The sequence below is a fragment of the Mytilus trossulus genome, chromosome 14 (genome assembly GCF_036588685.1).
Source record: "Mytilus trossulus isolate FHL-02 chromosome 14, PNRI_Mtr1.1.1.hap1, whole genome shotgun sequence".
NCBI classification, from domain to species: domain Eukaryota; kingdom Metazoa; phylum Mollusca; class Bivalvia; order Mytilida; family Mytilidae; genus Mytilus; species Mytilus trossulus.
Window position 1 is genome coordinate 35,109,373 of NC_086386.1, and position 13,355 is coordinate 35,122,727.

Genomic DNA, 13,355 nt, shown 5'->3' on the forward strand with positions numbered 1-13,355 from the left:
AGAATGATATTAAAACAAATACAAGAAAATACAAAATGAAATCTGTTTCACAGCAGTTCATTTGGAATTACTAATTTGTCAGATTTAAATCTTATATTGAAATATAATATTTGGTAGATATAAGAAGATGGGGTATGAGTGCCAACGAGACATATTCCATCAGGTCCAAATTAGTTATTCACTTGTATAACTAACTATAGTACACAACCATGATAATAAACAAGACAATACAAATATCAGCTCTTTATAGTACTTACACTATATAATTGTGTTGAATATGTCTTGAATTTACCATGCATGGCACTGTTTGAAATTCACTTTATGAACTATCAATATGTAGGCATTAGTTGAAGTTTTCAATGTGTTCCTTAAGATATCATACATTATGATACAATCCGGCTCACTTCAACAATATGTCATAATGATAGAATTGAGAACTACATATCAGTTCATAAGAATAAATTATTAATGAAAACTTACATATTTTGAAATTTTGACCTTTTATATTGTTCACGCATCGTTGTCAATTTAATGGAATTTAATGCGACTGTCATACAAGTGAGAGTTTTAGCTTGCTATAAAATCAGGAAGTGTTTGAGCTTTTGATTTTGCCATTTGATTGGGGACTATGCGTTATTGAATTCTCCTAGAAGTACAGCATTTTTGTGATTTCATTTTTGATTTTTTATAATATAAACTTACAACTTGTAGGAAATATGCCATTACAGTTTACCTAGGATCCTCATCAGAAATTAATCAAAGAATTTCAAAAACGGTTCTCGTAAGTATAACTGAAAACTTTTTGTATAACAAATGAACATGATTTCGTAAAATTCCACATTTATTAGTATAATAAACAAAAGATAAACATTTCTAATAAAGCGGAAATTTGAATAACCTGACAAATAGTTGCACCTAATATATATATATATAGATTTGATCTTCATTTTGGTCCCATTTTTGTCAAATTGTTTATCAAGTACGCTTGTATATTACCAAATGTCACTAAGTGCTATTTTCATTAGCAAAGCTCTAAGATGATTCCCGTTGGTTTCGTCAGCTGCATAGTTAGTGTCAAAGGTCTGACATGTTTTTAGAATATTATTTTTAATTCTATGCTTATTGATTTTTTGTTATTTTAAAGAAACATTGGTTCCACGCATTCAGTCAAAGTTTGTATTTGATGGTTTAGTTGTTTTAAATCCCATTTGGTCATACGAACTATGATGTTTCAATTCATTTGAACTTTTTTCGGAGTTTAAGCGTTCCTGGTGAAAATACTTCCAAGAACCCTTTTTATATTTTTTTTTTTTTTAATATTCAACACTTCTTTAAATGAATATTAAACACAAAATGTACAGATTTGCCAAGCGCACAACCTTCTCTCGATTTGACGATAATGGGTGCAATACAAATTGATTGCATATTTAAGCCTTATTGTAGTTTTTTTTTAAAGCGTGAATTTTGAAAAAGAAAGGTTTTTTGTATATTTTTTTTAATATAGAGATGTTATGATATTTATAACATTCTCTCTAATTTTCGATATTTCAGAACAGATTTCAATTAGATAAAATTAGTGATATAGCGTTGTTTCATGCTGTTGATACAATATTTGGTGAGCACGAAAGGACATCCTTAACGAAATTGAATTACGCTGTAATTGATTGAAAAAAATGAGTTCTACTTCTCATAAACAATCAATTTTCATAAGGAGTTCTGTCTAAAACAACTGTCAAGTTTTAACTATGACAATCTTATTTATTTTCTTCTACATTATCTCCCCTTCCCCGAAGTAAGACAATGCACAGAAAACCAACTTCATGTTTCCCTGCTTCTATATAATAACGCATGTGTTAAACTTGATTTTTAAAGGTAACTGACATTGAAAGACCAGTTTGTACAGTTGTTACTGTCAATGGAACTTGTGGTAATTCGTCCTTGAATACTGCACAATGCCATAAATATCACTGGCTCGTAGATGCTGAAATAAAATTCAAAGGTACTGAGTTGGACAATTTTACTTCATCCGTTGGCTCAGCAACTGAATTAGTCTATGATGATATATCTGGCCTGAGGCATGGTCCTGTGAATATTAGTATCAAGTAAGCTTTGCATTATTTAAGTTCTATCTAGTTAAAATTACTGTTCTTTGAAAGCGTCAGGTTAGCAATGTAGTATAAGAGTTGAATACGATTCCCTATTTACGCAATAGCTTTGTGCAATAAATATCAGTATTGGGTGAACTTTGTATCATTGTAAAGGAATATGAGTCCTTACCTAAAATAAAGTCATAGTTCTGTGAATATAATCATCAGGTAACTTTACATATAATCAAAAGGAGAAATTGACCTGTTAGCTAGTCAAAGCTAACGTCCTTTGAATATCAGTATCACGTTTGCTTTGTTTTACGTCAACTGAATGCAAGTCGTCAACGTCCTGTAATTATCAAATGAATGGTGATTTCAATATCTTTATGATTATTATAAGCATTATATATTTTAAATGCAAAATGCACGTGGTCTTGTGCATATCAGCATCATATAGCTTTGTATTAAATACATGGAACATGACACTTTATCCAGTCAATAGTATGTGCATAAAAATAAGGATATTAATTAAGCTTTGTATTGAATAAATTAAATGTAAGTCTTTATCTAGCCAATTGCATGATCCTGTATTAAATTAGCTTTTTGCTTATGTAGTTAACGGAATTCCTATTTGAGACTAGCTGTGTACCACTTATTGCAAACCTGTTTCTGTAGATTAAAAAAAACCAATTTATATATCAAATCAGCAGACACCAATTGAAACAACTTTGATACCATCATAATTCTATAACACTTTCAGAAATTTGATTCGCTTTCAATGATTACAATTTCAGAATGTACACTTACTCCTGTTTAGATGCAACGATGATGACTTGTATATTCTGTACTTTAAGAAACACACTCGTCTCCCTATAGCCATGGCTGATAGATAGTTGTATTCCATATTGTATAAGCATATTTTTTTTTTATCTCGCCACAGAGGGAGTTGTTGTACACCTTCAATTGTACTTGCTGCTGTCGACACTGATGGTTATATAGCGCAATGTAGAATAGAATTTTCAGGAGGTCAAATTGTTACGCCAATGGAATTTTATGACCCCGATAATTCCCCAGTGGCGACAGATAATTCGGTAACATAATAATTAAAATTTGTAATGTATAAGAGTATTAATAAGAATTTGTAATGTATAAGAGTATTAATAAGAATTTGTAATGTATAAGAGTATTGATTCTTCCAAACTGAAATACACAACAACAAAAGATGTCTGAAGACAGTCAAATAGTCCATAGTACTATAAAAACATCATCTAGATTATGTTGAAAACATTGCATAACGACCTGCATTAAATATTCCATCAATAATCTCGGCGATAGAACATACACTTAAAATTATTATTTCAAAACCTTACATGCAAAAAGATATGCACAAGAACGCTGAGGCATCATTACATATATAAATATACAGTGGTTGGTTAAAAAACTAGGTTAGAAACGTCGCACGATACTGGTGTCACCTAACGTTACACACTCAAAGACGTCAGTCAAAATAAAAACGTTGGAATCCATGTTGTTCAGATGGCTTTTTACAATAAATTTTAAAGGATTGATTTTTTTCCATAGGAAAGGATTTTTTCTTAGATTAAAGATGTTTAGCTTTAGTTTTATTAACAAATTAAAAATAAAAAAGTTACTTGCATTGCAACCATTTATTATAATAAATATATACATTTGAATTATTAGGGCAATCGATTTCTTTTTTTTTTGTGGATAAACTATGCACTGCAAATGCATTCATTTTTCCACTCCAGAATGTAAAGGCAAAGGGACTACGGCATATCTAGCATGGCAATTCTGCACAAATATATGCACGGGAATTAGCGGGAACAATTATTATAGCTGTTTTATTTGTAATAATTTGTATTATAGCGGATCCGACTATATATATATAGTCCGGAAAACACTTCAGTTCCGCGAGGAAATCTCTCTCCCCACCCCTTCTTTGTGAATTGGAAGAGCTTCAAAATAAAACATTAATTTTAAAGTTTTCTTATCAAGAAACAAAATAAAATAGCCGTATTACAAATCGTCTGTGAAAATCGCAATCATGACAATTAGACGGAACGTTAGAAGCACATTTGATTAAATAACGTCAAAATCGTATGTGGGGACATTGTATCGGACATTTTAGTTTTATCTGATATCTTGTATATTAGATTTAGTTTATGGGAATTTAATATCAAAATAGAGATACATTTTTGTACTTTTATCCATTATAACAAAATGTATGTAGCGAATGGCACTGTATTAAGTAAACATCATGAAAACACAGAAAACGTAACCTTACATTTAATTTGGTTTGAAGGGGACAAAATGTCGGACATTGCTAATCAACTCGAGTAAAAAGAATTTGTTTTAAAATTTCCGGATTATTGCATGATGCGAAAGTGTGATCTTTGTACAAAATACTAGTATAAGAATAATTTGCTTTCGACATGGGGATTGCTCTGAAATTCCCTTTTTGGGACAATTTAAAAAAAAAATACGGCAAACTTTCGTGCATGGGACACATAACTTGTATCATCTTGATCCCTTTTTCTTATATTTCCGTCTTTTTGAGAGAGAAAACTCGACATTACGTCATCGCCCACTTATAAATTGCTTGTTCCAGACAAACTTTTATATCGTTTGGTAAAAAAGATTATATGTTTTTTACGGTATTCAGAATTTCACAAAACTAAAAGTGTAACGCGGGACAAGGAAATCATTGTGCAAAATAAAGGTTTTATTGAGTTCTAAGTAATGAAAATAGTTTGTTACATATACAAAATTGCAATAATCTGAAAGAAGAGTTTAAAAGCTTTAAAATGATATACAACACTTTATAATATCATTGTTTATGTTTAAAAATTAACAAGAAGAATGTGTCTTGTCCGTGATTTCACCAAAGTAACACCAGTAGCGTGCGACGTTTCTTACAGTAAAAAAAAAATAATAGAATTATAACTGAATTCAAAGAAAAATTCAAAATGGAAAGTTAATTAACAAATGGCAAAATCAAAACCTTGAACACATCAAACCAATGTCATAGTTTAACGTTTAAGGTAACATGTGTTTGATTTAACCTGTTGTATACATAGATTTTTCCAACAATTGCATGACAGATGTCTATTCAATTACCATATATGATGATAAAAGTCAACATTATTTTACAACCTTAATCACTTTAAAACAAATAACTATATCGGCTAAGAAAAGCAAAAAGAAATATAGAAACAAAGCTGTAAGGTCGAAAGGACAGAACAGAATACTAAAAAGTACCATAGTACAATAACACAATGGTAGAGTGTATGCACACCTAGCCACACCAAATGGATATAAAAATTGAAGTTAAGATATAAACAAAGACAAAAAAAAAACATAACACTATACTTAAACACGTAATTCAAATAATAAACAACGTCAGTACCAGGATTTTATACTTCAAGACTATTTTCGGACTTTCAGGGAAACTAGGTTATAGACTAGCCGAATAAAGCAAAACATCAGTTTGAGAACTATGTTTCTCTAATTTTTGTACTCTTTTCACATTACCTGACCGGTGTGAGAGAAATATTTCTCCTCACCAGTGAAAAATCTGTTCTCGGCAAATGATTAGTCGAAATTTGATTATTACATCTAAATGTTTTGTTTTCTTTTGAATTTTCCTATTGTGACGTCATTAAAAAAGGCGACAATGCCTGATGACGTCGCATGTAAAGAGCACAAGTTTCTGCAAATCTTTGAAAAAGAACGATAAAAAGCATTAGAGAAACAGATTCCGACACTATAACTCGTGTTAAAATTTAACTGTCTCGAGTGGAGAAATGTCGTTAGCACTTGTTGCAGTGTCAGAATCTATATATATTAACTATGTATAATTTTAATTTAGTATTAATACTATTTTACTTTTCAACAATTTTATATTACGTAACATATAATGTTTAATGTCTAAAACCACTTATTTTTTAGGAGGGTAGTTACACAGTAATTGTCATAGCGATAGTAGTTGGTGTCATTATTGTTGTTGTTTTGTCGATTATAGGATTCATTGCTTACAGAAAATTTAAACGGGCATCATCATACAATGTAAATTATAATGTAAACCTAAGCATTAAAGGAGGAATAGACAAAAATCAACACCCCAGTAGTGTAGAATATCATCCAGTAACATTAGAAGAGCATAGTGACGAGAAGGAAAACCTTTGAATGACATTAGCAACATATCAACTTAGTGCTTTCACAATAATAGGCTCTTTTATTACTTTGTAATACTATCTTTTGCATCATAAAATTTATTTTGTTTTGTATGTATGGATCTGCGTTGACTGTTTGCATATTATTTTTTTTCACATGACTTTTTTGTGTATAATGTCTGTTTGTTGACCGATTAGGATCAAATTTTTATCACACTCACAACTGTCATGAAATATTTGCGCATGCACAAAATATTGTATGTTTACTATTTTCCAAATATGATTAAATGGCATTGTCTTTTTCTTATATGCTGTAGCGAGACACAACGGAATTTACTGCAAACATTCAGCTATTTTCTCCATTATAAATAAATTTATCTTAAAGTTATTCATGGGTATACCAGAAACTCAACTAATTGAGACAGAATTGAGATATACTGACACAACATAAAATATGCAAACTGATGAATGTTCCTTTATATCATTATTATGTTCGTTTTAAAAAGTTTAAAACAAATCTTGGATATGATCATAGTTCGTCAACCTTCTGGCCAAATACTGGTGCGTTTAATAACGTCTTGGTGTATTGTAGCAGCTCCAAGCTTTTTATATGAATTGAAAAATTTATGAAGTTCATATATTGCTGATCTGATTGCATAAATCTATCATTCAAAAATTATAATCAGCTCGTGTGTCATAGTTTATGGTACTCAAGAGTTGTTATTATAAAAAAGAAGATGTGGTATGATTGCCAATAAGATAACTGTCTGCAAGAGACCGAAATGACACAGACATTACCAACTATAGGTAACCGTACGGCCTTCACCTATGAGCAAACTCCATACCGACTAGTAACCTATAAAATGCCCAGAAATTAAAATGTAAAACAATTCAAATGAGAAAACTAAGGGCCTTATTTATATAAAAAAAGTAACAGTACACCTTAAGAACGAACTTTAAAAATCATTTGAAAAAGGGTTAACTCATCAGATTAACAAAAGTACCAGTTGACCTGGCCGGGAACTTGTGCATCCAAACAACAAAAAGACACTAGGAACAAATTTGAAAGTACTCGCAGTTTTCTGACAGCTAGATCACAAAGTATCAAAAAGATAATAAAAAAATGCCATCGGAATGACGACAATCTTTTGACAAAGGGCATCCTCTTAATTCAACAATAGTATTTCAAATTTGTCAGTAAGAAATTCCAGCATACTGATCACTTCTTCTTCGGTGGAGCATAAGTTTACTTTAATCAAAATACGCCAAATGACATTCTAAAGCAATAAATGCATAGCGAATGCTATCATTTACAAGTTGAAATGAATTGTGGATTATTTCATTTAGATGAGTTTTTGAATTTCAAATAAGGAAAAGTGGTAGCAAGTGCTGGTAAATTTAAAAAAAAAAAAAGATAGTGATTTACTGTTTTTAGAATCCGTATATGAAATAATTATCATCACCTTGCGAGTGAACAGTTTCATAATATATCTGAACACCTTCTTTCACTACGGACAACATTTTTGTCAATCCAATGGAATCTTCAATTGCAGAAAATGCAGATGAGCAGGCAATGCAACGATGTTTGTTTGGAATTTTTCAACCTTAAGTATCCGATACAAACAAGTTAACTCCATACATTGGCTGTTTAATTAAATGTTCATTGATAAGATCGCGAAATTTCATTCTTGTCAAATGATATGTTTGATTATGTGGGATTACCTGATGGCTCATGTATCCCTAAATCTTTTATAAGACTGCCGTTGATGTAGGATGTTCATACACAACAAAATTATTCAAAGCTCTGACCGCAGAAACAACAATTAATCGATCGTGAATATATAATAGACATTTAATAGCTTCTTTGTCTCTGCATAAGGTATTTGATTGATCATTTTCATAGTTTTTCAAACTTTGTATTCAACGTTTTATCAGAGACCGGAACGCTGAAACAACCCATTCTGACAAAATTAGATTCCTAGCAATGGTCAAAGGGGCTGTTAATATAAGGCGAGTGGACACAGTCAAATGTCTGAGGTGTTTTTTCATGTTTTATTCTGAATCAAGGCCCTACAATTCTTCTTTATAGTTGAATACTTTAGATGCCATCTATACTTATGGTGTAACCGTAGAATAGATTAGGCACAGTCTGATTAAAAAATATAAAGTTGAATGTTAGAAGTTACCTCCTCGCGATGAAAGGTTGTTTATATTTATAGCACCGATTCATTTTTAAATTGTTATTTGGATGGAGAGTTGTCTCATTGGCACTCACACCACATCTTCCTATATTTATATAAGAAAGCTTAATTTCTAATTTGCAATCCTTTTTGAATTTAACGGAGGCCATAAACAATTGATTGACTGTTATGAAAAATCCAAATGACAACGAACATGTTCCAATAGCCGATTACATCAGGTGTGTTACCACAAAATCATAGTACGTCACATCATGTTGCGTAAAAAACGGTTAAAAAAGGTTTCCCCTTAAATTAGACATTTGTAGGAAATTAATTTTACGTGCATTGCAATGAAACAAATTGATTCATAAATATATATGTAGGACTCAAATCTATGGCAGGTTCCAAATCTTTGGCAGATTCCTCATCTATGGCAAGTGTGACGTTACAAACGCCTAACAACTCAAATATATGGTAGATTTTTGTTTTTTCCCAAATCTATGACAGATCTTTGAATTGCGTCACAATTGAATAACGCCATTACATCGTCGGCCCCGCAAACGTTGACAGAACCTATAGTTTTGAACACTATTTCAGATAAAGGCATTTCCCTCGACACCAATTTGTGGAGAGTCTAAAGCTCTGGTCACAACAAACCCACGACACATTTATGCAACGACACGGCAGGAATTTTTGTCCAATCGTGGGTCATCTGTGATCGTCGTACGACCTCGCACGATATTTTTAGCATCGTGGCGCTGTCTTGAGTCATGGGACAAAAATTTGACATGAACCTTTTTTGCTCTACGATTTTTTGTCGTGTCACTGTCTTGTGGCTGTCGTGAGAGTGTCTTATCACAGCCGTGAGACTATCGCACGATAAACACATTATTTTGGGTACCAAAATAAACCATTTTAATATTTAACAATCGTACGACTGTCGACAGACACTCGTGATACAGTCGCACGATTGTCTCTCGAATATCAAATTTCGTACTATGCTCGCACAACATAGATTGTCTGCCGTACGATAGTTGTACGTTCGACCTGCAACATATATTCGTCCCCGTCCCCAGTGACGTCTCCAATAGTTTCCGAATCTTCATACGCTTCAGCTTATGGTAGGGGGACCTCCGTCTGGTCTACATCATCCATGTTACCTGCTACCACCTTTCCTTTGTTTATTTTTCTTTTCGGTGGCACCTTGCTTTAAATTCGCGGAACATTTCTAATATATGTCGTGTACATGTTATTATTTTGCTACAGGTTATTACATGTACAAACATTTTATACAAGTAATTACTTGTATGAAGCCATCATACAGGTTATTACTTGTACAAATACAATTGTACAAGTAATTACTGGTAAAAATTTTACTGAGAAAAAGATAATAACTTGTACAAATCATTATTTTACCTCGGTCTATTTGAAGTTCACAACAAATCGTTTCTCTTTTAACAAATAACTTATTACTCAGCCAAAAGGTACAAACATTCAATGTGTGAGTACACTTTATATGAGGCAAAACTGTTCAGTTTAGTAGTCAAAATTAAAGTGTAAAAATTGAAAACAGTATATAAAAAATGAAATGTCATGATGAAGTACGGAAGCCGATAAGGGCACTTCCAAAAAAAAAATTATGTCGTAGTAACGACATAGCATGTCGTAATTTCGACATAGCATGTCGTTAATACGACATCGCTATGTCGTAATTTCGACATAACATGTCGTTATAACGACATCGCTTTGTCGTAATTTCGACATATCATGTCGTAATAACGACATCACTATGTCGTTATAACGACATCGTTATGTCGTAATAACGACATCGCTATATATAAAAGAATATGTATTATGATTGCCAAGAGACTAAATGACAAAGATATTAACAACTATACGTCATCATAATGCACCCGATAATTAGAAAAGCCCCCGCATATTCTGCTATAAAAGAGGGAGGAAAGATACCGGATGGAGAGTCACCAAAATGCTGTGTTGCAGACAGTGTTATTATTCAATTATTAGCTCCCTTGGTAAAACTCCAAATTTTATATTTAATGCATTAATATTTTATTGTTAAATAATTTACATGAAGCTTAATAAGTATATATTTGTTAATTGCATAGCTTTTGCTATTTGAATTCATTGGTTGAAGATATTTATTTATATTGTAAAGTTTAATATTTGCATCGTCGCAAAATCTTTGGTTACCTTCTTTGGATACCTTCAGTGAGAAACTTATATATTTTATAAAAAACAATTAAGGTTAATAAATTATCGTTTGTTAAATGGCTGTACAGACAGATTAGGTAGATAATACTATTTTAACATGCGAGCCTAACTTGCCAGCTAAGCATCCCATCTTCCTCAACATAAGCGCATACTTCATGGCTTCTTGTAATAAGGGTGAATTACAATATCAATTGCTCTAATGCTACTGTCAAACGGTGGGCACGATATTCCTACAACACGTTACACTTAAAATGCAACGTCGAAGAGGGTCTTTGGCTTCGATTAATTTTTGCAAGTTTTATTCTGTTTTTTATATTGTTGGTTGATTCTGGTTCTGTTCGTTTTGTGATGTCATTTTATCAAAAAATTACCTCGAGTTGTCACGGAAATCGATTTCATAATGTTTACCCTTTAACTTAAAATGCAGTACTGTCGCAAGTAATGTAGGAAGGAAAGATGGGACGGAAGTACATGTATACGGTTTTCATATTTTTTTTTATCATAGGATGTTTAACTTTCAAGTTGCATATCATCTGTCATTGTGAAATTTCTATATCTTAATTCATCCCCAATACAAATATATCTGACACTCTGCAAGTAAATCGAACATTTTTACCCATGGTTAAATTTGAATAGAATTGTATTTTCCCTGACACATAAGTTGTCGAAATACACCCCTTCAATTACTTGAACCTTGGCTTGAGAATTATTTCCCAAGTCATCTTCAGATATATACATTTTAAAATATAGTAATCTACTCCTGGGTCGTCCGCGAAAACGGCAAACAAAATTATAATCACGGTTTTTTTTTATTCGATGAAACGGTTTTCGTTGCTGTTTGGGATTTGTCTTTCAATTACCTCCATTTCATGAACAAGTTTATATTGATGAAAAGTTCCGGTTTCACTAGTACAGGAATTACTTTCATCACGAAATAGCAGGACAAATCACGAAGTAAAACATTCCGTGAACTGGTATTTAGTGTTTTGATATTGGTGATTGCACCTAACTGAAGTGACGACTTTAAATTATCTATTTCGGAGTACTTTCGTAACATAAATTTCAATTCATTTTACAAAATGGGATATTCTCCCCATTTCCAAATTCTTTTAAATAAATCGTTAAAAGCTATACAATTAATAAAAACTGCAAAATTTAACCTGTGTCGAACCTATTTCCCCGGGCGGAGTCTTTAGCAACATGCACTATTTTTTTTTCGGCAGCAATCATTAACATCTTTCTCCAAATTTCAAAACACGATTTGTTTTAATTATCATACACATTTAATTGAAACTTTAGCACATTTAACGTCGGAAATTAGCGTCTTTAGGATTTTAGACGTTTTCAGACATTTGGAAAAATTGGCTAGCGTTTTGTAATGTATGGAAGCATTTTATTCCTTTAAGACCTAAATATGTAGTTAATAAGGAAAAAATCTTGGCATTTTTTACTCTTCGTATATTTAACATTTGTTTTGATCAATTATAAAAAAAAATACGCCTTAACTGCTTTGAAAAATGAAATATCAACTTGGAAAAAATGGCTACCGTTTGAAAAAACGACTGTGTAGAGAAGATTTTATTGAACTAGCAATATTTGAACTCACATGAGGCAAATCTTTGTACTTCTGTTAGATATTATTATTGTCTCACTATTTTTTATTAATTTTCTACTATAATATGCAGTCGAGTCAAATGAAATTTAGTAAAATAACGGCTTTAACGCCACAAAGAACCGACACATGTCGTTGTTCCTGTCAAGAATCAAGAAGATCAGAGAATAAGAAATAGGATCACTATATATATATATATAGCTATACATAAAAGTTAAAACAGTTTTTCATAAATGTAACGTTGGATGGGGACATCCGTCTTTTTTTTACATAGCTTTCTTTTTTTAATCCTCAAATATACTAGATATTACTTAGGAAATGAGCAAGATCTGTAAAACATAATTCAAAACATATATTGAATTTGTTTTAATATTGATTCGTGTTTTCCAACATTTTTATTTTTTTTTGCGGATGAAATTTCGAAGATTCAGTTTTAAATCCTAGGGGTTGTAGGAACATCGCGCGTGCCCAACGTTTGAAAGTAGAAATAGAGCTATCAATACTTCCATACACCCTTATACTAAGAAGCCATGTAGTTTGCGCTTATTTAAAGGGAGATGGAAAGCTTGGCTTGACTTGGTTGTACATTTTCAGTCCTCTAATAATTCCACATTTCATTCTTCCAACATGTGTGACTGCATAGCTATTCTACGACCAGGACTTGTTATTCTGAACGACTTTGTCTTGACTGTACAGCCCTAGCACTATGGGCCATGTTAATCAAAATTGGTATCTATAACATATATAGGTTTCTCACTGAAGTTATCCAAAGAAGGTAACCAAAGATTTTGCGACGATGCACATATTAAACTTTACAATATAAATAAATATCTTCAATTAATGAATTTAAATAGCAAAAGCTATGCAATTGCAAATATATACTTATTAAGCTTCATGTAAATTATTTAACAATAGAATACATTAAATATGAAATTTGGAGTTTTACCAAGGGAGCTAATAATTGAATAATAACACTGTCTGCCACACAGCATTTCGGGGACTCTCCCTCTGGTAGCTTTCTTCCCTCTTTTATAGCTGACCATGCGAAGGC

At 31.9% G+C, this 13,355-nt stretch overlaps 1 protein-coding gene across 1 annotated transcript in view; it reads left to right on the forward strand.

The window, feature by feature from the left end:
* LOC134697696 (von Willebrand factor A domain-containing protein 7-like) overlaps positions 1-6,602 on the forward strand; it is a 33,344-nt gene extending 26,742 nt beyond the window's left edge. Inside the window, exons 17-20 of the mRNA XM_063559980.1 lie at positions 712-781; positions 1,873-2,102; positions 3,028-3,178; positions 6,057-6,602. Coding sequence (XP_063416050.1) covers positions 712-781; positions 1,873-2,102; positions 3,028-3,178; positions 6,057-6,293 — 688 coding nt within the window. The 3' untranslated portion in view covers positions 6,294-6,602. The remainder of the gene's footprint in view (positions 1-711; positions 782-1,872; positions 2,103-3,027; positions 3,179-6,056) is intronic.
* The last annotated feature ends 6,753 nt before the right edge of the window (positions 6,603-13,355 follow it).